General features: G+C 49.1%; 7 protein-coding genes across 8 annotated transcripts; 3 read left to right on the forward strand and 4 right to left on the reverse strand.

The window, feature by feature from the left end:
* Nucleotides 1-1,307: 1,307 nt before the first annotated feature.
* FOIG_10247 (uncharacterized protein) lies at nt 1,308-3,125 on the forward strand (the record flags this gene model as incomplete). Its single annotated transcript, XM_031210569.1, has 1 exon — nt 1,308-3,125. One exon carries the CDS (start codon nt 1,308-1,310, stop codon nt 3,123-3,125), a length of 1,818 nt encoding a protein of 605 aa, XP_031060047.1.
* A 377-nt stretch (nt 3,126-3,502) lies between these two features.
* On the forward strand, nt 3,503-3,793 carry FOIG_10248 (uncharacterized protein; the record flags this gene model as incomplete). Its single annotated transcript, XM_031210570.1, has 2 exons — nt 3,503-3,635; nt 3,684-3,793. 2 exons carry the CDS (start codon nt 3,503-3,505, stop codon nt 3,791-3,793), a joined length of 243 nt encoding a protein of 80 aa, XP_031060048.1.
* Nucleotides 3,794-4,724: 931 nt separating this feature from the next.
* On the reverse strand, nt 4,725-6,724 carry FOIG_10249 (uncharacterized protein). The gene is made up of 3 exons (XM_031210571.1): nt 6,396-6,724; nt 5,313-6,333; nt 4,725-5,264 (listed from the first exon to the last, which is right to left on the reverse strand). The coding sequence occupies exons 1-3, from the start codon at nt 6,585-6,587 to the stop codon at nt 4,912-4,914; spliced, it is 1,566 nt and encodes a 521-aa protein (XP_031060049.1). The 5' UTR covers nt 6,588-6,724; the 3' UTR covers nt 4,725-4,911.
* Nucleotides 6,725-8,977: 2,253 nt separating this feature from the next.
* FOIG_10250 (uncharacterized protein) lies at nt 8,978-11,667 on the reverse strand. The gene is made up of 4 exons (XM_031210572.1): nt 11,106-11,667; nt 10,847-11,052; nt 10,382-10,794; nt 8,978-10,330 (listed from the first exon to the last, which is right to left on the reverse strand). The coding sequence occupies exons 1-4, from the start codon at nt 11,600-11,602 to the stop codon at nt 9,296-9,298; spliced, it is 2,151 nt and encodes a 716-aa protein (XP_031060050.1). The 5' UTR covers nt 11,603-11,667; the 3' UTR covers nt 8,978-9,295.
* Nucleotides 11,668-13,500: 1,833 nt separating this feature from the next.
* On the forward strand, nt 13,501-15,192 carry FOIG_10251 (uncharacterized protein; the record flags this gene model as incomplete). The annotated part of the gene is made up of 4 exons (XM_031210573.1): nt 13,501-13,808; nt 13,857-13,988; nt 14,039-14,171; nt 14,249-15,192. The coding sequence occupies 4 exons, from the start codon at nt 13,501-13,503 to the stop codon at nt 15,122-15,124; spliced, it is 1,449 nt and encodes a 482-aa protein (XP_031060051.1). The 3' UTR covers nt 15,125-15,192.
* FOIG_10252 (uncharacterized protein) lies at nt 15,189-15,998 on the reverse strand. 2 transcript variants are annotated; one of them, XM_031210575.1, is made up of 3 exons: nt 15,482-15,998; nt 15,390-15,429; nt 15,189-15,332 (listed from the first exon to the last, which is right to left on the reverse strand). In XM_031210575.1, exons 1-3 carry the CDS (start codon nt 15,905-15,907, stop codon nt 15,307-15,309), a joined length of 492 nt encoding a protein of 163 aa, XP_031060053.1. In that variant the 5' UTR covers nt 15,908-15,998; the 3' UTR covers nt 15,189-15,306. The 2 variants fall into 2 exon arrangements, with proteins under 2 accessions (XP_031060053.1, XP_031060052.1); XM_031210574.1 differs by having other exon boundaries at nt 15,189-15,429.
* A 45-nt stretch (nt 15,999-16,043) lies between these two features.
* Nucleotides 16,044-18,444, reverse strand: FOIG_10253 (uncharacterized protein). Its single transcript, XM_031210576.1, has 4 exons — nt 18,024-18,444; nt 17,685-17,968; nt 17,037-17,633; nt 16,044-16,986 (listed from the first exon to the last, which is right to left on the reverse strand). The coding sequence occupies exons 1-4, from the start codon at nt 18,318-18,320 to the stop codon at nt 16,140-16,142; spliced, it is 2,025 nt and encodes a 674-aa protein (XP_031060054.1). The 5' UTR covers nt 18,321-18,444; the 3' UTR covers nt 16,044-16,139.
* Between the last annotated feature and the right edge of the window lie 2,901 nt (nt 18,445-21,345).

Genomic DNA, 21,345 nt, shown 5'->3' on the forward strand with positions numbered 1-21,345 from the left:
GCAGCAAAACTCCCAATAACCGGCGTATGGTTGGAAGCGGGATCTGATAGGTAGGAATGTTTCCCTGCCAATATCTTGGGCCTTCATCGCAACGTTGAATCAGATCCATGTAATTGCCATGATAGTCCAGTTCCTGGGTGAGGTTAGATACGTAATCGTAGCTATGAGACGGCAGTTGGAAATACGTACAGCATAGTTGCAGCGGTGCAGAAGCTATAGATGACCGATTCAGTACATATATATCACAATCAAGCGTAAAACACTGACTTCAAGATCCAGTTACGTACCTTGGCACTGGTCGAACCAAGGGCCAGGAATACCAAACAGGCCAGAGCCATCACGACGATTACAGCGAGGTAGGGCACACCTCTGATGAATAGGTCAGTTAAATATCCCTAGCGCACCCAATGTGCATACTTATTATTCAGCCGGCGCAGGAACTTAGGAGCTTGCCCTTCGAGGGCCAGCGCGTGGAGACTTCGAGAGGCATTAAAAGTGTACGCGTTGCCAGCTGACACAATAGTCGTAATCAGCACAGCCGTGACAATAGATGGAAGGACCGGAATATGAAGGCGCTCTATAGAGATGACGCTTGGGCGGGCTAGCTAGTATTCAACAAAGTACCAGAGGAACTTCTTGACCAGGATGAAGTCCTCAGTACTCCCATCGGGATTGCTCGAACTCTGCCCGACGACATCCTCAGATTGGCAGGCTACTGTACGTAACTCTATAAGACACCCATGTGAAGGGAGAAAGCTTACTGATTTCGTATAGGTAAGGCTGTTAGCGGAGTTGGCTATGTCGAGGACCACCAAAACCCAGTGGAGTTTATGCAAAAGCAGGAGAATGGGATTGGCAAGTTTGGGCCGGCTAGCGACATGATAACTGTTTAGAAGGATGTCAGAGATTATACAAGTCAGGAAATGTTTAACCCATGCCCTCAGGAGTCGTGTGCTTCGAGAAAAATGCGATGCCCACGTGGCATAAGCGCAGGGGTAGCAGCACTGATCTCACAGTCACTTTGCAAGTTCACCACAACGGACATCTTGCCTGGAAGTAGCGTTAGGCTGGGGTTTTAAACAAATATTAGCGTATTTTGGACTCCATGTTATTTAAGTGCCAAGCCAGTATTGCGGAACTCCTCATGAGTCCAGATGGTTTTGATGTTGAGGTAGTATTTGATGAGAGCTTCAACCCTAAATACACTTGGCAAGGTGGGGCAAGGCCAGAAACTGTCAGCATTGGACAGTCGTGATTTACTTTCGAACTATTCTTATTCTAATGCGATTCTTGAATGAATCCTCGAAATGTATTCGGATATCAAGTACAGTCAACTTGAAGATCCTGACCATTTGATCAGACTCATCAAACTAGAGCCTTCTCCGTCGGAACCTACTTCTGATCCCGATCGACCAGATCTCCTCGTGTGCAGTATTGAGGAATATGCTCGTGGCGACTCTCAGCCATATACAGCTTTATCATATGTCTGGGAATCTCCAGACAGCCCCAAAAGGCTGGTTAGCATTGGTGGGACGACAATAGACATTAGCTCAACCGTCGAGAATGCCCTTCGGCGTCTACGGTTTCGCAAAAAGCCTCGATGGCTTTGGGTCGATCAGCTGTGTATCAACCAAGCTGACGAAGTCGAGAAGAGCCACCAGGTTCATCAAATGCACCATATCTACAGGGAAGCAGATCAGGTGATCGCATGGTTGGGTAATGGTGATGAGAGCAGCGATCTCATATGCCGCTTGATGCGCGACACAGGCCGAGCCCTGCGCTCTAACAGCCTTGAGGCTTTGCGTAAGCTTTACTCTGGCAACAAGGAGGAAGGTTCCATTGATATAGAAGCTGCTAAAACGGCGTTCCATGATTACTGTCAACGACGCTATTGGCAACGTCTTTGGATCATGCAAGAGTTTGCCGTTGGTCGGCGTATTGCTATTGCCTGCGGTGGCTGGATTGTGAAGTACGATCTCATAGACCAGACGCTGGACGCCCCGAGTATTGTTCAACGTCGCGCGCGAAAGAAGTCCGTCGATGGGCTTGAGACGCTGATTCGGAATCTGAATTATGTCTACTCCACTCCCCTCAACAGCTATGTTTATAGCCTGTTCACAAGACGATGGCACTATGTCTATACTCCCGATGGAGAGAGTCCATGGGGCCAACCCCTTCTACAGGTCGTCGCGGTATCGCTCACTCTGGAAGTCGACTACAACGTTGTACACGCGACCGATCCGCGGGATCGCATCTTTGCATTACTAAACCTGACTGGAGACAGGGATCATTTTAACTTGTTCCCAGACTACTCTATGACAGTTGAAGAGGTGTACAGAGAAACAGCCTGTAAAATTCTAGCAAAAGGCACTATTGGTGTTCTAATGTACTGCCAAAGGCCTAGAAAACTTGCCTCTCTGCCCAGTTGGGTACCCGACTGGAGCATGGATGTTCTGCATCCGAACGCCCAGCCAGCCTGGGATACCCCTTTCAAGGCGTCAGGAACATATACCGCTGTACCAAAATTTCCCCAATTCGACATAGCCACGTTTGAAGGTATTTACGTGGATAAAGTGAAAGACATCGGCGCAACTTGGGACCCAAACTGGTTAAAACCCGTTAACCAGGCTGCAGCCAACCAATGGCTCAAAAGCATCAGAAGATTTTGCGATAGCTCACCAAGAATCAGGGTTGGGGAAGAGCGCTTAGATGCTGCGCCCATTGGGATACTCGATGGCACTACTTTCTTCTCTACGGTGCCATATCAGGGTTGGGGATCTCAGTGTGCAGAGGAAGTCGAGAAAATTCAGCGTCCTGACACACCTGGAAGAGAGGAAGCCGGAGAGGCTTCGTCTGTAGAAGGCTCTTTCTATGCCTCCGCCCTTATGCGGATGCACACGAGACGTGCTTTTATGACTTCCACGGGCTTTGTTGGGGTAGGTCCACTGGATATGCAGCCAGGAGACGAAGTCTGTATCCTGCTTGGAGGGAAGGTACCCTACCTATTGCGACCTCAGAGCGATGAGACATATACACTTGTGGGAGAGGCGTACGTGCACGGAGTCATGCACGGAGAACTTTTCAAAGGTGGTGCTAGAAACCTACGAAGCTTTACTGTAAAGTAGACCAGAGCATATTCTTATTTATTTACAGCCCGGACAATTCAATTTTGCGCATTCCAAGCATTGCGATTGGAATATCTTAAGCGTAAACTCGTCATATTGGGGTTCATATTGTCAACTCTAACTAGCTCTGGCCCAATAGCCCGACTTTATATAAACGAGAGTAATGCATTCCGGTTGAGATGCATGGTAGGCTGCTGACCTGCGGTGTCGACTACTCAGGAGTGGGCGTAGGGATAACCGCCGTCAGACGCGGGCCCGGAACACACTTCCCATTGACGCACCGTCCATTTCGTTTGAGCAGGGGACAAATGTCGCCAAGCTGGTAGTGAAAGCGGCGAGCTACTTGGATCAGAAGAATTCTTATGGGTACGGAGAAAATGGCCGTTGAGCCATCGACAGGCGCACTCACCACCTCCAGGACGAGTGGCAAGATCACCTCGGCAGGACAGCTAGAAAGTCCGACATATAAGCAGTCAAATACACGGATGAGTGAAGATAGTAGGACTTACGGTAAGCGGTGCATCGCACTGACATACATCTGGATCGCCTTTCTGGCAGACTTGCCCAATGTTGGCACACGCAAAGGTCTCGGCCGAGAGTGCGGCAACAGCGAGGACGATGGAGAACTTCATTTTGAATGGGAAAGTGCAATAGGCTTATTGGATTGAGCTGAGAGCTTTTGGACTTTGTTGAGTTGTTGAGTGTCTGTCTTATGATAGTGGGTGATGATTTATCAACCGACGGAGGAGCGGATTCGACGGTTCTTATAGAAAGTAACAGGGCAAAGGTAGGAGGAAAAGTGAAGGAGGGACTATTGGGAGGTTGTTTCACATTGATAGAAGAGGTTCTACAGATATGGCGGTGATGGGACCTCCTCGAGTAAAACTGTCTAGACTTGATTCTCATTTTGTGTCATGGTGTTGCCCGTGCAGATTGAGACCACGAGCAGTCACAAATACGGAGCTTTTCTGACTTTTTTCATCATTCTGGACCTTCTTCATACTTTGCTCTATCTTATCCTTCTAGTCTATGGAAACCACAAAGTCTTGTCGTCGGTTCACATGGTTCAAAGCTTAGGATATCACGGAGCAGTCTCTCGAAAGACGTAACTAAGGTGATGTGTAGGAAACATGCTTCTCAACTGTCTAGATCACATATGTTTTAGCTACCAGAAACTTGTCTCAAGTCATACCACTAGAAGCCCTGCATCAAAAGAGAGAGCGGGGTCTGTTCTAGTGACACGAAGACATGATTCATACTGTAATCGAACGACTGATAGCGCAGAGGGGTCTGCAAACAGACTTCACAGCATAGTGAGTGATGCCATGATGGAGTCGGTGTGCTTTTCAAGAACAATGAGAAGTAGGGCACAAATATCTGTTAACAGCTTGTGCACTCATAACCCAGTGCATGGTTTGGTCAGTATCAAGAATATAGACAGATGTGGCGCGGTCTCGACCATTCTTTGTGACACCCTTAGCATATGGACTCAGCTGGAACATCTTGTCGTTGTCTCATACCCTTGTCTAGTCTTACGGAAGCATCCGAGCATCTTCAGAATTGAGCGGGGTCTCAATACATCATGGGCAGGCGAGAAAGCTTGCATAAGTCTGAATCGTTCATTATTCTAGTATCAGAGACATTGAAAGTACTAACAGTATTCTATGAGTACTACATAATCATAACGTACCTTCATCGAATCCATACCAGTTCAGCTATCCTGCTAAAGGAGTCCCCCAAAGAAACATAGAAACAAAGCGCAATGTAACCAATGTCCTTGCGTTCTCTAGAGAGTGTACCTAAAGTCAGGACGCACATCACCGCTGATCCACTTCTGCTCGTCTGTCATGGCAGCATACTTGGCATCCAATGATCCTCTAGCACGACGTCGATTCTCCAATCTAAGTGCAAAGTGCATAAAGATGGAACCTCCTAGAAGAAACAGGATCTGGTAGGCCAGGACCGTGCCGTGGCCGGCGAAGTAGCGAGGCCTTTGGGTCTCACGGTAGATGTTGGACGAGACGACACCATTGAGGTTACCCCAGCCGACGACCATACCGAGAACAATGGCACGCTTCAATGAACCCTCGATGTTGTTGTTGACCCATGACACGGTGTTTGAGACGGTGGGATAGATACCTGTTCTCGATTAGTAAATGCCTCAAGAAGCCAGTGTTATATACTTACCCATTGCACCGAGGAACACAGCGCCGTATTGGACGTGCGGGTCAGCCGAAGCGATCAGCATGGTGAATCCAATGATACCGACACAGACAGTGGCAATATTACAATAGCCACGCCATTTGGTTCGGTCTGCTAGGAATCCGACGAAGACAGTAGCAGCTGCAGCGCAAGCATATGGAGGAACCGATAGGAGTTGCGCCTTGGTGCCTACATGTCCCATACTTCGGAGAATGGTTGGCAAGAAGAGAGAGAAGGCGTACAGGGGCATCAGCGAGCCCATATAGATAACCATGTAGCCATATGTCTTCCAGTCCTTCATGGCAGCCCAGATATGACGCTTGTCGAAGTCTTCGGCGGTCCTTCCCTGACGATCGAGGATGAGGCGGCGTTGAACACGGACACGGTCTTCTGGGGAGAGGAACCGAGCGGTGTCGGGCCAGTCAAAGACCATCCACCAACAGAAGGCACCGACAGCGACAGTTGCGAGACCTTCAAGGATGAAGATCCACGCCCAGCCAGGTCTACCGCCAATGCCGTCCATCTTAGCGATAGCTGCAGCGAGGAGACCACCGAAAGAGCCTGCCAGAGCAGCAGCAGAGAAGAAAATGGCGGCGCGTGCACCAATCTCAGATGACTTGTACCAGCAACCGAGATAATAGTTGACACCAGGATAAAGGCCAGCCTCCGCGACACCGAGGAAGAAGCGAGCTGCCAGTAGACCTGGGTAGTTGTGACAGACACCCATGAGAGTCATGACGGCACCCCACGCGATGATGATGCCCGTGAAGAAGATGCGGGGTGTCAAGCGCTTGAGGAGACCATTGGTAATTGGCTCGAAGAGGGCATAACTGACGAAGAAGATGGTGAGAGCGACATTGTAATCTCCTGGCCCCATATCCAAGTCGTCTTCCATGCCTGCGAGACGAGCATTGCCAATATTGGTTCGATCCAGGAACGAGAGGAGGTAGAGCAGCGATAGCCAGGGGATAAGCCAGAGGTCGACCTTCCAGACCAACTTCCTGTCCTGGATCATTGTCAGCATCATTCATTTACGATGGGATACGGATTATATGTTGAACGACTTACAATCTCGCGTCGTTCCTCTTCACTCTTGCCCTCATCAGGGTCAGGGAGGGCAGCTAAGAGTGCATTTCGCTCAGCATCAACAGAAGCCCCGCCCCCGACATTGGACAGCGTCGTCGACGCGACATTCTCGACATCAACAGCTGTAGGCTTCTCTTGCTCACTCGGCGGTGTCGCCGTGGTATCAGTAGTCATGGTGCAGGAACAGTAGCTTATAGCACAAGTCTAGAATAGCGAAACAGTCTCTACGCTCCGCGGAGATGACAGCTTGCTACTGCCTTTACTAGCAGAACAAGAGAAGAAAACAAGTCTGAGGGGGAAGAAGCAAGGGCTTTTGTTACCACGTAAACAACTCTTCCATTCAACCCGCCTCGTACGTCAACGCCCGCAAGCCCCCCAAACCCCAAAGCTAGCCCATGCGATGCGGGGGAGGAAATGAACCAAAGCTCACGATCTGCGATGACTCTAAGCGTTTACGGGAAGGTCGACGCATGGACGTGGAGAAGAAGAGACCAAGCTTTATTGCCCAGCCTTGGCTTTAATTGGACGACAAGGGTGAAATGCCGATCTGTACGTTGGGTTATTATTGTGTCTCGCAAACAGGGAAAAACACCCCGAGTCAGCATTGCTATGGAGGTAGGGGCCAGGGAGTCTTTGCCCCGAGTGCAACCCAATTTGTAGGTCGAGGATCAGCCTGAATGGCTGTGGTGTCCCGAATCTGACATGAAAAGAGCCGATCCTCACTTTGCAGCGTTTGATGGCGTCCTATATTTGATCCCATCCCAAAGCCTCGGCTCCCCTGTGCGACGTTGCTGCAGCCACCGACCTCCACGAGGTTTGTTGATCACGAAAATGGAATCATCATAGCGAGTAAAAACACTTTCCAGTACCGAAGCTTCAGAGCTCTGCTGAGTGACGAACACTGACCCCTCCAGCGCCTCCCCCTCAAAGCATCGTGAATGGACTTGTCATCGGAGGTGGCAGCGCAACTCTGACTAGTGCTGATCTCGTAGTCCCGGGAGTCACTACTTAAAACAGAAGCGTAATTGAGCAGGTGATTAGTGATTATCCCATTCCCCCATTTTCTTGGCTGACACAATGCAACACCAACACTCCAAGTTTTTTGGGGATTCAGAACTGGACTGTTCCTTGTTGGTTCTGGCGTTTTCTGAGTTCTGATGGATTCTGTACCCGGGAGAGGGGTAAGCTTGATGGCTAAGCTTAAAAGGACCAGCGTCCACCTACGTAGCAGTCTTGCTGAGTTTGGGCGGACAAAACATGCAGCGTCATCCACGTGGCAAAACCTTGAGAGTGGTGGTTGCGTCGTGGTATTTGGTACAGTCTGGCATCATCACTGTACCATACTCTTATCAATATGCAGCGTAGATTTACATCAATATTGTCCCAGTTAGTTTCGAGTGCGTGAATATTGCAACAACGACTTAAGGTGTTGATCAGAGCTACTGAACAGGCCTAATTTAGGTTTGTGCTCACTGTAATCTTCCCCGCTCCCAACCAAACTCGTTAATTGGTGGCCATATCACAACCCCGGGTGAGCACTGCATACCGCCTTCATCTGCCGCACCTCCAAGGTTACATAGTCAAAATCGTTGTTGCATCCCCTCACACGGAATCAAAGCATGGCCGCTGGGATTATTCACTACTCGGAATTACGGCAAAAAGGAATGCAACACCCAAAACACCCACTGGTTTATTCTATTGCTGATTGGGAAACCGCCGTTTTACTGTGCCACCGGACATCTTACGCTGCGAGACCCGATGCCATGTAAGGATTTATTAATTCTGATACGCCAAGATGCGCCAAGAAAGTGTCAATCGCATCTCTTCCGCAGCATCCGATGCGTGGCTCAGATCTTGAATGTCTGTGCCCTACCTTTGTTGCATTCCTTATGTCCGATGGTGGATGGGATATCTTGAGTCGAATACATGACACCATACACCCTCTGATTTAGAGAATGCTTATCATCTATTGGTAAACATCAAGACATGTCGCAAGGCACAAAGAACACTGACAGATGAGTCTCGATCGACCTATACGCGTAATGCAACCTGAAGTGTCGTATCGTGTAGTTGAACAAGATTCATCACGCGGATTCTAGAATTCTCGGCGCCAAGGTAGCGAAACGGTGATGCCAAGCGCCAAGCTGCGTCGATTACACATCTGTCGGCAGTTGTGTACGTTTTCTCGGCGGCTTGGTAAGACCAGAGAGAATATTTGAAATGAGAAGAATGGGTTATAGAACATGATTAACAGGTCAGGCTGCTGGCGGAAGGTTATAGAAGACCCAACTGGCCGACGCCTGGAAAGACTCATATTGGGACAAAAATTGAATCAGAGATTCCTGCAATTTTACATACATTATTTGTGTATACGAATCCGAGACAAATATCTCGCGGATTCATAGACCATCAGGCTGGAGACGCGACAGCCTCTCGATTTTGGCGCCTATGAACGCCTGCTGACAACGCGCCTCAACAAGATATCTAATGCTTCAACTATGGTGAGAATATTCAATGTACGTAAAGAACACAAAAGTACTGTCTGATGTTCTGGCTCGAAACACGTTCATGAGTTCTATGTTGACTTCTGGGGGGAAGGGATTATAGCAATGATTAGGCATCATACAAGGATAGAGTTCGCATAAAGTTTTGAGGGAAGCATCTGAATCTTTGTCTCAATTTCTTTTGATTTACTATCACCTCCTATCCTCTTGTGACTGTGCCCATATAACTCCGCTCAATCAAACCCCAAACCGGCACCAGCCAAAACACCTTAGAATGCTATGCAAGTACTATAATTATCATAACCATGAGATCATAACGTTCATAAATGATTGACTTGAAATGAAGTCCTTCGCCTTCTAAACCTTCCCTGACACCGTTTATGTCTTCAAGATGTTCGCAGCAACAACAATACCACGAGCAGTCTTCTTGACCCATTCCTGAGCCACGGAGAAGTCACCGTCCTCAGCATACTGAACGCCTTCAGTGATACCAGGGAAGGTAACAGCAGCGTAGCCAGTGTCGAGACCAGGGGCATTGACGACGTGCTTGTAGAAGTCACGGTCAGGCAGACCACCTTGAGAAATGAAACCTCGCTGGAAGTCGCGGTACTTATGATTGACAACCTTCTTGAGGACGTCATCATCGCGCTCACGGGCAAGATTCTCAAGAGCCTTGACCTCATCGGCACTCTTCTTGAAGTGCTCGATGGCTTCGTCAAGCTCGCTGAGATCAAGATCGGCATCCTTGCTCTCGGCATACTCAGAGAGATCCTCGTAGTATGCTCGAAGCTCCTTGGCGTAGTTCTGAGTGTCAAAGGGAAGGATGTCATCAGTGGCCAGGTGGTAAGCTAGCAGCGATAGGTACTGGCCTTGGGCGGTATGAACATGGAATCCCGGGTCACCAAAGGTCGACATCCAGTGATAGGTATCGTAGTTGGAGTGATAGTGCCAGATAGGATCACCGGCACCTCCACTGCTTCCAGTATCAAGAGAGCTGATACCGCGGTGGAAGAAAGCAGTGTAATCAGAGCCTGAGCCGAGGATCTCGATGTCACCCTCGCTGGCAGCATGCCAAGCGTCATAGAGGGACTGATTGAAGCCACCAAAGTTGGGATCAACGATCTTCTTGAGAACCTCGGTTGCAAAGGTATGAAGCTCAGGTGAAGCACCGAGATTAGGTCGAGGGCCGCTAACAGCAACATCGATGTTCAGATATGAAACAGCCGTATCAGTGAGCCAGTTGACGTGCTCCTCAACCCACTCAGTAGAGCCAATGATGCCCCATTCTTCCGCATCCCAAGATGCGAGAACAATGTTTCGCTTGGGCTTCCAGCCTGAATCAGTGAGCTTCTTGAATGCGCGAGCAAGCTCAATGAGGATCGAAGAACCAGAGTTGGGATCTCCGTTACCGCCCTAATCAGTCAGTGATGAACTTTGTGAGTATCTGCTCGCGATTTTACTTACGACCATCCATGTATCTCTATGGTTTCCAATGATGATAGTTTCGTCGGCATTGGTTCCGTTGATAACACCAATGACATTGTGTACCGGCTCGATAGAATCACGAGAGACGGTGCTGAGAGCGAGCTTCACGCCAGGCGCAGGGCCAGAGCTATAGTCGGCATCGAGACCGCCTGTCCAAGCAGTACGATTCACCTTCTCAGCGGTGACGCCGTGGCCATTGAGAGCCTGCAGCAGAGGCTGAGCGGCCGAGTAAGAAATTGGCAGAGCTGGGATCTTGGCAATAACCTCTGAGATGTCAGCTCGAGGCGAGTCCTTCTTGGAGGGGTAGCCAGGAGTTGTAGGGTCGCCGGTACGGGTGGACAGAAATAGTGTTGAGCCCTTTTGGACGGAGCTGGGGTTTCTAGCAGGACCATCTGACATTTACTTAGCATGAGCTTTTCAGAGCAGTCATATGAGAAGTCTTACCAGGATACGCCTCGTAACCGTTGGCAACCGTAATGTTTCCATCGTCGCCAGGGTCGGTAAAGATAATGGCACCAATGGCTCCGTGATCTTGAGCATTCTTTACTTTGAGACCGCGGAACAGACCACCATATTTGATAAGAGCAATCTTGCCCTTAATATCGACACCAAGCTCGACTAGTCGATCGAAATCATCGATTGAGCCTCGGCTAGCGCCAAAAGTCAGCAACAAACATCCAGGCCATTTGAAAACTTGACTTACCCAGCGTAGACATATTCGGCAGAAGCATTTCCGGTCGGCGAGTAGGCCAACCAGGTCTGCTGTGAAAGCACATCCCAGCCTGTAACATCATCTTCTTCAAGCACCTCCTCCTTGGTGTTCACCTCGGTTGTTGTACCGTTGGGGCCGGTGAAGTAGAGAGATGAACTGACTGGGTATCTGAGGAACACATGGTACTCCGCCAGGTGCGCATCAAATCCGCTCTCGGACCAACGATCAGCGGTCCACTGGGCAGCTTCTTTTCCATAGCCAGCCAGCTTATTCTGGTGACCGTAGTAGTCAGACCACTTTTCAATGGATGAATTGTCAAAGGAATTGACAAGAAGAGTTTCTTGCTCCGTCAAGACTGGAGGCCAATCGGCATTGCGCTTGGTCAGTGGCTGGCGATGTGTATGTCGCTTGCCCAAGACGAGATCACGCTGGCAAGCAGATACGCCAGCAGCGAAAGCTGCGATTGTCGAGAGCTGTCGGAAATGCATAACGAAGGTTCAATGTCAATTGAACTTCACAACCTTTGCCTGGGAGGGGAAGTAATCGCGGAGCAATGGGAAGCTTCGGATATAAATGCAACTCCCGCAAACATGACCAGCCCCATTCTGCAGTGTCATGTTACCTTACAATGGTACCATTGCATAGACAACACTTAGGTCCTTGGTATTCCCAACAAACAGGATCCCATCTCGGGCCAAGGTTGCCTTTGATTTGCCAAAGCTCTTATCGTGATGGATGAACTTCCTTTCCCAGTCGGTAAGCTTACGATCCTAAGCTCGGGATAGCTCTCGCGAATGTCGTCATGCCTTGCGGTTGTAACCCTCTTGGGAAGCTCCCCAGAGTCGGCCAATGGCTGAGCTGGCTTGGCTACTTGGCTTTGCTGCGGGGAGGGATCGGCGTGTTTATTCACCTGCCTGATGGGGTTTGATGGGTAGAGGTTCTTGCGTAACGACTCTCTTGGACGTGGGATAATAAGCTTGACTTTTGGGTAATCAAGCTTAACGTTTCCCCGCTCCTACAGGGAATCGGCTGCCCGAGTCATTGACGGACTGATGTCGGCAACATCATGGTCTTTTTCATCAGTTATCGCGTGCTCATGCAGTACATGTCACTGGGAAACCTGGAACAGAAAATGGAACGCGCGACACGTTTTTGTGTTGCGCTGGAAATGTGCGACCAGTAGAAGCCTGGACGATTGTCATAGCTCACGAAGGAGGTTGGACATGTAATCCTCCAATGCCGGCAGTTTGTGGATCAATTGAGCACACTAGGGAGCTAGCTTACGATTGAGTTCATCTGAATACAGTTGACAGCAGAGGTGGCGCAGCGGAGACCTCGTTCTAAGTATAGTAGAAGTTTTAGAAAAATTCATGCTGTCTGATTGTGAGAAGAGATGCGCTAGCATTCACAGTATCCTTTATGAGAGTGCACATAAAGTCGGAGGCAATCAGGAAAATCAGTTAACCGAGATATGAACTGCCGAAGCAATATGGGGGGCATCACTATCGGGCAACAATTTCGTCATGGCGAAGTGAGCCGGCACGCTCGGGGAGTATCAGTCAATCGCAGCACCGATTTGAAGCTAAACCGAGCAACAAGACTAGAGGCTGAACTGATGGATAATTGAATGCTTCCACTTGAAGAATCCAACTTCTTAACTGGCAGTTACGTAGATCAGGGCTCCTTTTGCAAGGCAGATTCGATCCTGGCCCATGCAAGGGCTGCGCCGCAGCGACAACACACCATAACCAGCAATTGCTTCAGAATTGTTCGTAAAAAAGCCCAGGACGACTCTTGTGAAACAGATGAAATGGAAGAAAGAAAAGAGAGAGGCGAAAATATGCTATTTATAGCTCACAAGCCTCTGTTGGCCTGCTGAAGATATTCCTATTGGCTTGAATTCCTGCAGAGGGTACACTCATGCAGAAAACTGTTGGTCCTGAACCAACACTTTCTCGATACCGACCAAACAGCCCCAAGATTGCACACTTGGTGACAAATTACTCGGGCTATAAAACTCTGATTTTAATGGTTTAAAGCTGAAGGCCGAGATGGTCGTGGAGTCTGTGTTGCAGAAATACTTAGAACTGTTTATTTCGGTGACTCTTTTTGTCATGAGGTTTGGAGGCCAATTTCAGAGGCCTAGGTGTTTCTGGAGAGCGCTTAATGTTTATATACTTTTCTCTTCAGGTTTCGAGTTGGCTGGGGTGTTCAGCTAAGGCAGACTTGACCATAAAATCAGGCAGAGGCCTCCCCTCACGGAAATGCATTTCTATTCCTTTAGTGTCTTGACTTATCATCAGTTTTTGAGTATACACCCGGATCCAACTCCAAGCAGAATCATACTTATCCGACTGACATTATTTTTCAACATTCACTATCAACCATGAGTAAGGAGAAGATCGGGAATATTCCAAAAATAACCCCTCTCCAAATCGCATTAGGTTATCCGCGGTCCAATCCCTCCAGCCGATTCTTCGTGCAGGCTTATAAGAAATTTATTGAGGGGTATAAGACCAGTGATGGAGTGCCCGGGGCTTCTCTGATTAAGTGGACCGATGCAAGACAGAGAGTTGACCTCGAGTATATGGCGAAGACATTTGCAGTCATAGAAGGCCGAGGACAGCAATATTGGCCAGCAAGCGAGAGCTCTTCTTCTGGGGGCTCACTGATCTGGGGACAGGATGATGAAACGTAGGACCCTCAAGCAGTTGCAAGAATATGTTACTGACCAAGTGTTAGAATCGTCAAGCTGCTTGCCCAACTCTTTTTTCGCCATAACCAGCAAGAACATCAAAAAGGTCCTAACTCACCATCCAAGAAGAAACAAGCAGCACGTAACGAGAGGCAGAGATCTCAGACACTTGGACAAAGGTATTGCCAGCTTTCAAACTTTATACTCTAGCTAACATGTTTTCTGTCAGTAACGTAATGTCACCTTCAGTTCCAGGCGAGAAAATGGACACAGACCCATGGAACGAAGACGATTCAGATAATGATCCCACCCTTCCAGATCTAGACACCCTTCTTCTACGCCCTAGGGGACCAGATAATCAAGTAGGTAGTCTTCTCGGTGTTATCGCTCTACCCGTCCATGATATGATGCATAAAGGGTTATCAACTGACCGTACCAGACTTTATCGGCAGGCAATATGACCAACATCACACCGCCTCCTCAAAACTCCACAGCGGCGATAAATCCTCCGAGCGACACTGCGGTCTCTTCTGAACCAACTGCCCCTGTCGCTCAGATGACTGAACGTCCAGAGACCACCGCCGCTATAGACGGTATTACTGAGAAATACACATCATCAGGCCGCAGCTGTCGACCAGTCCAGCGCCTTAATTTTGTCGAAACACCAACCTTCGACACGGAGGATGATTCTCAATCTTTGTCACCACCTCCAAGTCGACAAAGCGACCCGGGATCCCGTCTCAGTCCAGAGCTTGGAACAGAGACCCCTGGAGCTTCTAATGTCGGCACCTCACAGAATCCTCGCGCAACTTCAGAGCCAATGTTCTTTGATAAGACCCAGCTGGCTACTGAAGACATAACCCCTGTACAAGAGGCAAATCAAGCGACTAGAGCTATGCCTCCACCTCCCCTCCCTCAGGCCACATATCAGACACCAGAGGCTACCACTAGAAGGCCAAGATACGGCATCAAATACAGTGTCGAAAAGTCACCTGGAAACCTCACGCTATGGGATCATCACGACACATTCGGCCGCATGTCAATGTCGGAGTTTCAGTTTATACCTGGCTTCCACGATATTGACGCTATTCGATTTATTGTTCAGCGCGAAGGTAGGAGTTGGGATGATAGAGTCCATAAAAACGACGATGTTGCATTTCAGGATATGAAGGTTCGCTTTCGAGGCCTAATCAGAAATGATTTGGATGGACTTGGCCCCGATAGCGGTTTTATTCCGTACGATATCTGGATCATGCCAATTAGGAGTTCCGAAACTGAGGAGAAGTTTGTTCGAGAGCAGACGATTGCGTTGTGATCCGGGCATTAGTATTGGTCAACAGCGCAGTCTCTTCAGAGGATCAGTTGGGATCAGGAAAACACTCCTTTAGCGAACGATGTTTCTTTTGGTGACTTTTCTATTTCTTATTATAGTACAGTCCTTCTCTCAGATATTCTCTGCATGATGAATTGATACCCCCCTTCCGACGGACCCTGTCATTACGGCCTGCAAAGCAAACAGTATCCTTTTCTAGCCAGTGACCTAGGTCTTTCTCAAAGCTCGCCTTGTTTTACGAACTTACGAATAGCATTGATAGTACCCTCCACGGCCCCCTTGGCCATCTACAACGCCGAGTCAGCTCTATGTTTCCAAAGTTCAGCGCAAAAGGCTCACCTTGAAATACTTCTCGCGCAACTGCTTGGCCTCTTCGCTCTCTGCCTCGACTTGCGGGTGCCACCATTCAAAAGCAAAGGTCAATATCAGATTACCGCCTTGGTCAACACTAACGATGTTGAATATTTTGCTCCCATCTGGTTGATAGAAATCGACCCGAGTCGGCGCAAATTCGTAGACTACCTCTTTGACAACGGTGTCGTTGCTACCTCGCGCTTCTTTGTCAAATGTGACCTGCCGGGTGACTTTTGTGCCTGCTTCTGTATCTTCTTCACTGAGGACTTCGCACTCAAGAATGGGAGACACAAATTCATGGGCTTTCCGGACTTTGCGCTTGAGGCCATTCCAGACTTGAGCTTCTGACAAGATGGGAGAAGCACCGCTTGGATTGACGGGGGCGCTGTAGGCCAGATTTATAGTGACCATTCTGAATATTGCCCTGTCAATACAAGTCGGGGAAACACTCTGAAACAGATGGCCAGTGTCTGGCTGTGACAATTGAGTAAGTGGTCGCAACTTGCTGGAGATAAATCACGCCTCCACTTTGTATCACGATCGTAGGCTTGGGCGACGTAAGACTTTGCTTACTAACACTTTTTCAACTAACAAATATCATGGTATGCCAAGATAAGCTAAACTATGCTTAATCTTCTATCTACTACTGCTTTTCAAATTCATCGATCTTTTCTTCGTGCACTGCTTTTCCTTGTATCTCCTCCGTAATATCTGATCCTCCCATTCCAAACATACCCTTGAAGACACGAACAAGACTTTGTCGACCTTCCCAGAGAGGAAATAGACCAACAGCGATGGAACTGCAGAACAGCCAGAGGATACCAACAACAACCCAGCCAGTGAAAAAGGGCTTGGAGAAGACATAGGATGTTCCGTACATGGGCATGGGCCAGAGGATCAGGAAAGCGATTGTCATGCAGACGGTCATTGTCTTAGCAATCTTTGAGGCCCTGTTGAGCTTGGCCATGTCCTCCTCGGGAGCAACGGCGAAGCTGGTCACGACAGCAGTCTCAGAGTCACCATTGGAGTCGCTGGTGTCGTCAGCCTGCTTGATAGCAGCCATAGAAGCCCAATCGTAGCTATCTGAGCCGAAACCGAATGTGAAGAGCGGCACAAAGATCAGAGGACTCAATAGAGCGACAACGTTGCCCGCAAGCATAGGGTTGTTGGAACCAAGGTTGTCGACACTGAGAACACCATCAAACTCCTTGGCGCAGGTGACAGTCCAAGCGATGAGCGCACAGAAAAGACCGAGGACGGGAGACACGGCAGCAGCAATCCAGTTCTGGCGCTTCCAGAGAAGAGTCAGAGTAGCGGGGATGACAGCTGCGGAGATCATGACACCCATCCAGAGGTATAGCCAACCCATGCTGATACCGGCGTAGTGAAGACCGACACTGAAACTGGCCATGATGACGCCATAGAGACAGACAGTTGTATGTGAGACACCAATAAGTCGACTGCCAGAGGCTTGAGGGTTGATGTAGGTCCTAGAGAAGCGTTAGCGTAAGGTACCAGTTTTCGTACACGAAGAACTTACTGGTAAACATCGTAGGTGAAGATGGAGGAAACAGCAATGAGCTGAGCAGAAGTCGCAGAAGTGACAGCCATGAAGATCATGATCAAAGTGCAAATAGCGCCAGTCTTACCCAACAAGCCAACAGCAGCGTATGGCAGAACAAGGCCAGCCGAGACATCAGCAGGGTCCATGCGGTTGGGGTACGTAGGGAACGCGGGGTTGGTCTCGAGAGCCAAAGCACTTAGTCCCATGGTAGTCGCACAGAGCCAAGGGATAGCGAACCATGAAAGACCGCCAATGATGTATCCGGGAAGTGCGGCAACGGGGTGAGCGGCGATTGCCTTGTTGTAGTAACCGTTATCCATGAATACGGTACCGAAGTTACCAACGATGTTGATGACGAAGAAGATGATACCCTCGCGAGATCGCATGGTGAGGTATGAGCCTTCAGCATTGCCATCAACGGGATGAGACTTGGCCGCCTTGGTGAGCGCATCGTAGACTTCGCCAGGCGATCCGAGTTCACTGCCGGTTGCATAGGCAGTGAGCGCGAAGATGAGGATGATGACGAGAATAATGACGGTATGAACATAATCTGTCAAGAAAGTGGCCTTGATACTATTTGACGAGTTAGACACGTTTCCCTCCCTAGAGGCTAATCTGACTTACCCTCCAAACATGGTGTACAGCACAACACCGAGAGGTAGCAGGAAACATGCTGCAGCAGTGTGCATGCCAGTGAGAGAAGTGACTACAGCAGAGCCACCAGTCAACAACATGGCAGTGACGAGAATGTTGGTGAAAAGACCGAAACAGATATACACGCAGTGAGTAATGCGGCCATATCGAGCTCGGATAACCTCGAGGAATGTATGCGCATTGGGAGCCCTTCTCTTCAGCTCAATGGCAATGGTCGCGAAGAGAATGATCTGAACGGTAGCACCAGAAGCATACTTTGCAATTATTAGTCACAATTTACATTTCACGATTCACAAACAGTCGACTTACCCAGAATGGCCCAGAAACACCATATCGGTACGCGACACCAGATGATTGAAGAAGGGTAGCAGCCCAAGTCCAGCTGGAAACAACAGCTGAAGCAACAAGACCAGACTTAACCGTTCGGCCAGCGGTGTTGAACATTTCCGAGGTCTGTTTCTCATGGTTGTACCGTTTCAAGACCCATGTCGTGAAGATCATGCCCAGGGCAAAAAGAAAGCCGAGACCAACAACGATGCCATAGCCGTAGGCCTGGCTCAGAGGAGGCTCGACTGTGCCGGATGAAGGACCGCCGCCACCAGCCATTGTGATATATTTGCAGTAAGGTTGGTGTTTAGGATTCAAGAGTCTATCACAAGAGCATTTGCCACAACCATTTTCATTGAGATCTTCATCATTGTTATATACATCCAAACACTACAGCCGTTTTACAAAACCTAAGATAATGAACCCGTTCAAGTGCCGGCGGGCCTCTCAAGATAAGCAATTCCCGGGTGCAGCTGCACGATAAGAAATTCCCCATGGGGGCAATGATAAGAACGCACGGACGTAATTGGCCAAGAACCCCAGCCTCAGCTGCGCCCTTATCAGTGCAAACATTGAAGCGAGGGAATAAGAATCGGTTGATCACTGGCCGGCGGCCATGCGACCTGCAGGGCGGTATCTTGATAAGAAAAACAGTGGCCGTTACAGGGCATTATTGTTGAACAGGTGCTGGGGTCTCACGTGCAGGCAGGGATACTTTAAGATTACAGCCGAAATGGTAAAACCTCTAAGGGGTAGATTTCAACAGAACACAACATAAATACACCAATTCACATCAATGAACCGAATACACGTAATGTCTGACAATTAAGAGTCTCAATTGCATCTCAGCGACCCGCGCACCCAAATGCATACGACCTTCGGTTCATTCTATCACCATGTCGGCCAAACACGCCGAGAGGACTATTAGCTACGCATCTCCGGAGGATTAGGACTCCTGGTCTAACGAATTCAAGAAACTGGCGCACGCCTACGACCTGTGGCAGTATATTGATCCGACCGATCGTATCCGATGGCCTCAGCGACCAGAACTTCCAGAAATCCGAGACTACCCCAGACAAGCAGATCCGGATGATCCCGATAGTGGCATAATGATGCCCGGCTCAGATTACGTACTGCCCCGGCGAATCGGAGAGTTGACGTCTGAAGGAAGAGCGGAATACGAGCATGATATTAGGATCTACTCTCTGAAAGAAACGGCGTATAGAGAGACGAAGAAACAGGAGTAGAAGCTGGTCGAGTTTGTCCTTAAGACGGTCTCGGCCACGTATCAGAAAACATCCTGCGTCACGGGAGACCGATTGGATAAGTGGTATTAGGAGCTACGAAGATCTGGAGTGGTATATAATGAATGCCTTCGACCTGAAGCGCGCGATAAGTACCACAAAGCCGTATATATAGCCCCGAAGATCAACAAACTCAACGAGTGGGTCACGGAGTGGGAGACGACCATGGCCGAAGCGATCAGCAAGAAAGTCCCTGATGCCCTCGACGCGCAATGCTGGGCGGAAGACCTGAACCGAGCAATGTATCACGTCCTCCCCAGCTGGGCATCTACTTTCCGACAACACCGATGCCCTCAAATCCTCAATAATTCCCTCAACTATCGAGAGGTCGCTGCCGACATTCGATACGAAGCCAAAATGGCCAACGCTAGCGGAAGGCCGTTAGGAATCAAGAGAGGCGCCTTCGCAGCCATATACGGCGCTGCATTTAGGAACGACAGACCTGCAACCACAGACTGCGATAATGATACTATTGAAGTCTAAGGAGACGCCTTAGATTGGGCAACGGATGAAACATCCTATGCACATCGAGATACGCGAGGCCAAAGCCGTGGGCGTAGAGCACGAGGCGGCGGAAGAGGAGTATCAACAAAACGAAAACGAGCAGAGACGACCGTCAATCCGAACCCGGATGGCCCTACCTGTCGAGGATGTTTAGGTTTCCATGACTGGAAAGGCTGCTGGTACTTATTCCTAGCCCAGAAAGCCGAAGGATGGGAGCCTAACTAAGCGATATAACGATTAATAAATGACCGTCTTAAGAATGATATTGGTTTGGTGGAGGAAGTTAAATGATTGTCTAAAAGTAGAGATAGAACCACTTAGGACGAGTGACTTGGGCGGGGTATGGCACACGTTAAGGCAACCTACCTAGTGATGCATAACTTTATTGCAGCCTTCAACTGTGCCCCCTACCCTCTCAGACATTCTGCTATCCTTGACTCTGGATCGATAATCCATATCTTTAATGAAGTATGCAGGTTCCTTAACTACTAACCGGCACCGTCTGGAGACTTCGTCTATGCAGGGGAGTCACCAGTGGCCATTCACGGGTACGGGAACGTGGATATTTGCGTTCAAGGACCCCAAGGGCCCTCTCTTCTCAGATTGCGAGATGTAGCTTATTGCATAAACTTTGCATGCAATATTGTGTCATACCGCCAGTTGCGGAAAAGGGGCTACTACTGGGATACCAAAGGGAACAACAACCAAATCCGCAGGAAAGATGATTCAATCCTCTGCACATTGACGGATCATTTCGACCAGTACGTACTGGAGTATATCGACAAGTCAATAACAGCAGCAGCATTCCTAGCTAAACGGAAACAGTATGATTCGTGGACTAAACGCCCTCCTTGCAGTGGAGACGAAGCCTTTTGGCACCTTTGACTTGGACACCCAGGGCCTGAAGTACTCAAGCACCTCGTGGGCTAATCTCGGGGGGTGAAGATCAGAGGGATCTCCACGGTTGAGTGTGATGTTTGCGGAATGGCGAAGGTGAAGCGCCAAGTCCGTCGATAAAGACGAGTTCCACCTGAGAAGGCTGGAATCCGACTTGCTATTGATTTCTACGACATGAGTGGGGATCCAGGCTACACTTCAGCTATGCTGGTCACCGACTGTTACTCTGGCTATATCTGGGACTATTATCTTCCTGATCGAACTGCACCAACGCTTATCGGTGCACTTGAGCATCTACTCAGAACACTAGAGCGATAACTCCAGTGTAGGCCCGAAGTCATCGAGTGTGATAATGAGATCCCGGATAGTCACCAGGTAAGTGACTTCCTCAGTATTAAACACGGGATGCGCCTAGAGCCCTCCGCGCCATATGCCTAAAGTCAAAATGGCGGCGCAGAGCGCTCGGGGGGTGTGATCAAGGAGAAAGCTCGCGCGATGAGAATCGGAGCAAAGCTGCCTTCGTTCCTTTGGGTTGAGATCTGGCGTGCTGCCGTATACCTATACAATAGGACACCCAAGTATATCTACAATTGGAAGAC

Source organism: Fusarium odoratissimum (assembly GCF_000260195.1).
Source record: "Fusarium odoratissimum NRRL 54006 unplaced genomic scaffold supercont1.17, whole genome shotgun sequence".
Taxonomy (NCBI): domain Eukaryota; kingdom Fungi; phylum Ascomycota; class Sordariomycetes; order Hypocreales; family Nectriaceae; genus Fusarium; species Fusarium odoratissimum.

Excerpts from the sequence above, each read along its gene's own strand:
- FOIG_10249 (XM_031210571.1), bottom strand. The coding sequence starts at position 6,587 with ATGACTACTGATACCACGGCGACACCGCCGAGTGAGCAAGAGAAGCCT. Across the intron at positions 6,334-6,395 it reads AAGAGGAACGACGCGAGATT|GACAGGAAGTTGGTCTGGAA; the intron begins GTAAGTCGTTCA and ends ACAATGATCCAG. Across the intron at positions 5,265-5,312 it reads TGTGTTCCTCGGTGCAATGG|GTATCTATCCCACCGTCTCA; the intron begins GTAAGTATATAA and ends AATCGAGAACAG.
- FOIG_10250 (XM_031210572.1), bottom strand. The coding sequence starts at position 11,602 with ATGCATTTCCGACAGCTCTCGACAATCGCAGCTTTCGCTGCTGGCGTA. Across the intron at positions 11,053-11,105 it reads GCCGAATATGTCTACGCTGG|CCGAGGCTCAATCGATGATT; the intron begins GTAAGTCAAGTT and ends TTTTGGCGCTAG. Across the intron at positions 10,331-10,381 it reads ATAGAGATACATGGATGGTC|GGCGGTAACGGAGATCCCAA; the intron begins GTAAGTAAAATC and ends CTGACTGATTAG.
- FOIG_10252 (XM_031210574.1), bottom strand. The coding sequence starts at position 15,907 with ATGGTCACTATAAATCTGGCCTACAGCGCCCCCGTCAATCCAAGCGGT. Across the intron at positions 15,430-15,481 it reads TGCGCGAGAAGTATTTCAAG|ATGGCCAAGGGGGCCGTGGA; the intron begins GTGAGCCTTTTG and ends TCGGCGTTGTAG.
- FOIG_10253 (XM_031210576.1), bottom strand. The coding sequence starts at position 18,320 with ATGGCTGGTGGCGGCGGTCCTTCATCCGGCACAGTCGAGCCTCCTCTG. Across the intron at positions 17,634-17,684 it reads CTGTACACCATGTTTGGAGG|TATCAAGGCCACTTTCTTGA; the intron begins GTAAGTCAGATT and ends CTCGTCAAATAG. Across the intron at positions 16,987-17,036 it reads TTCACCTACGATGTTTACCA|GACCTACATCAACCCTCAAG; the intron begins GTAAGTTCTTCG and ends ACGCTTCTCTAG.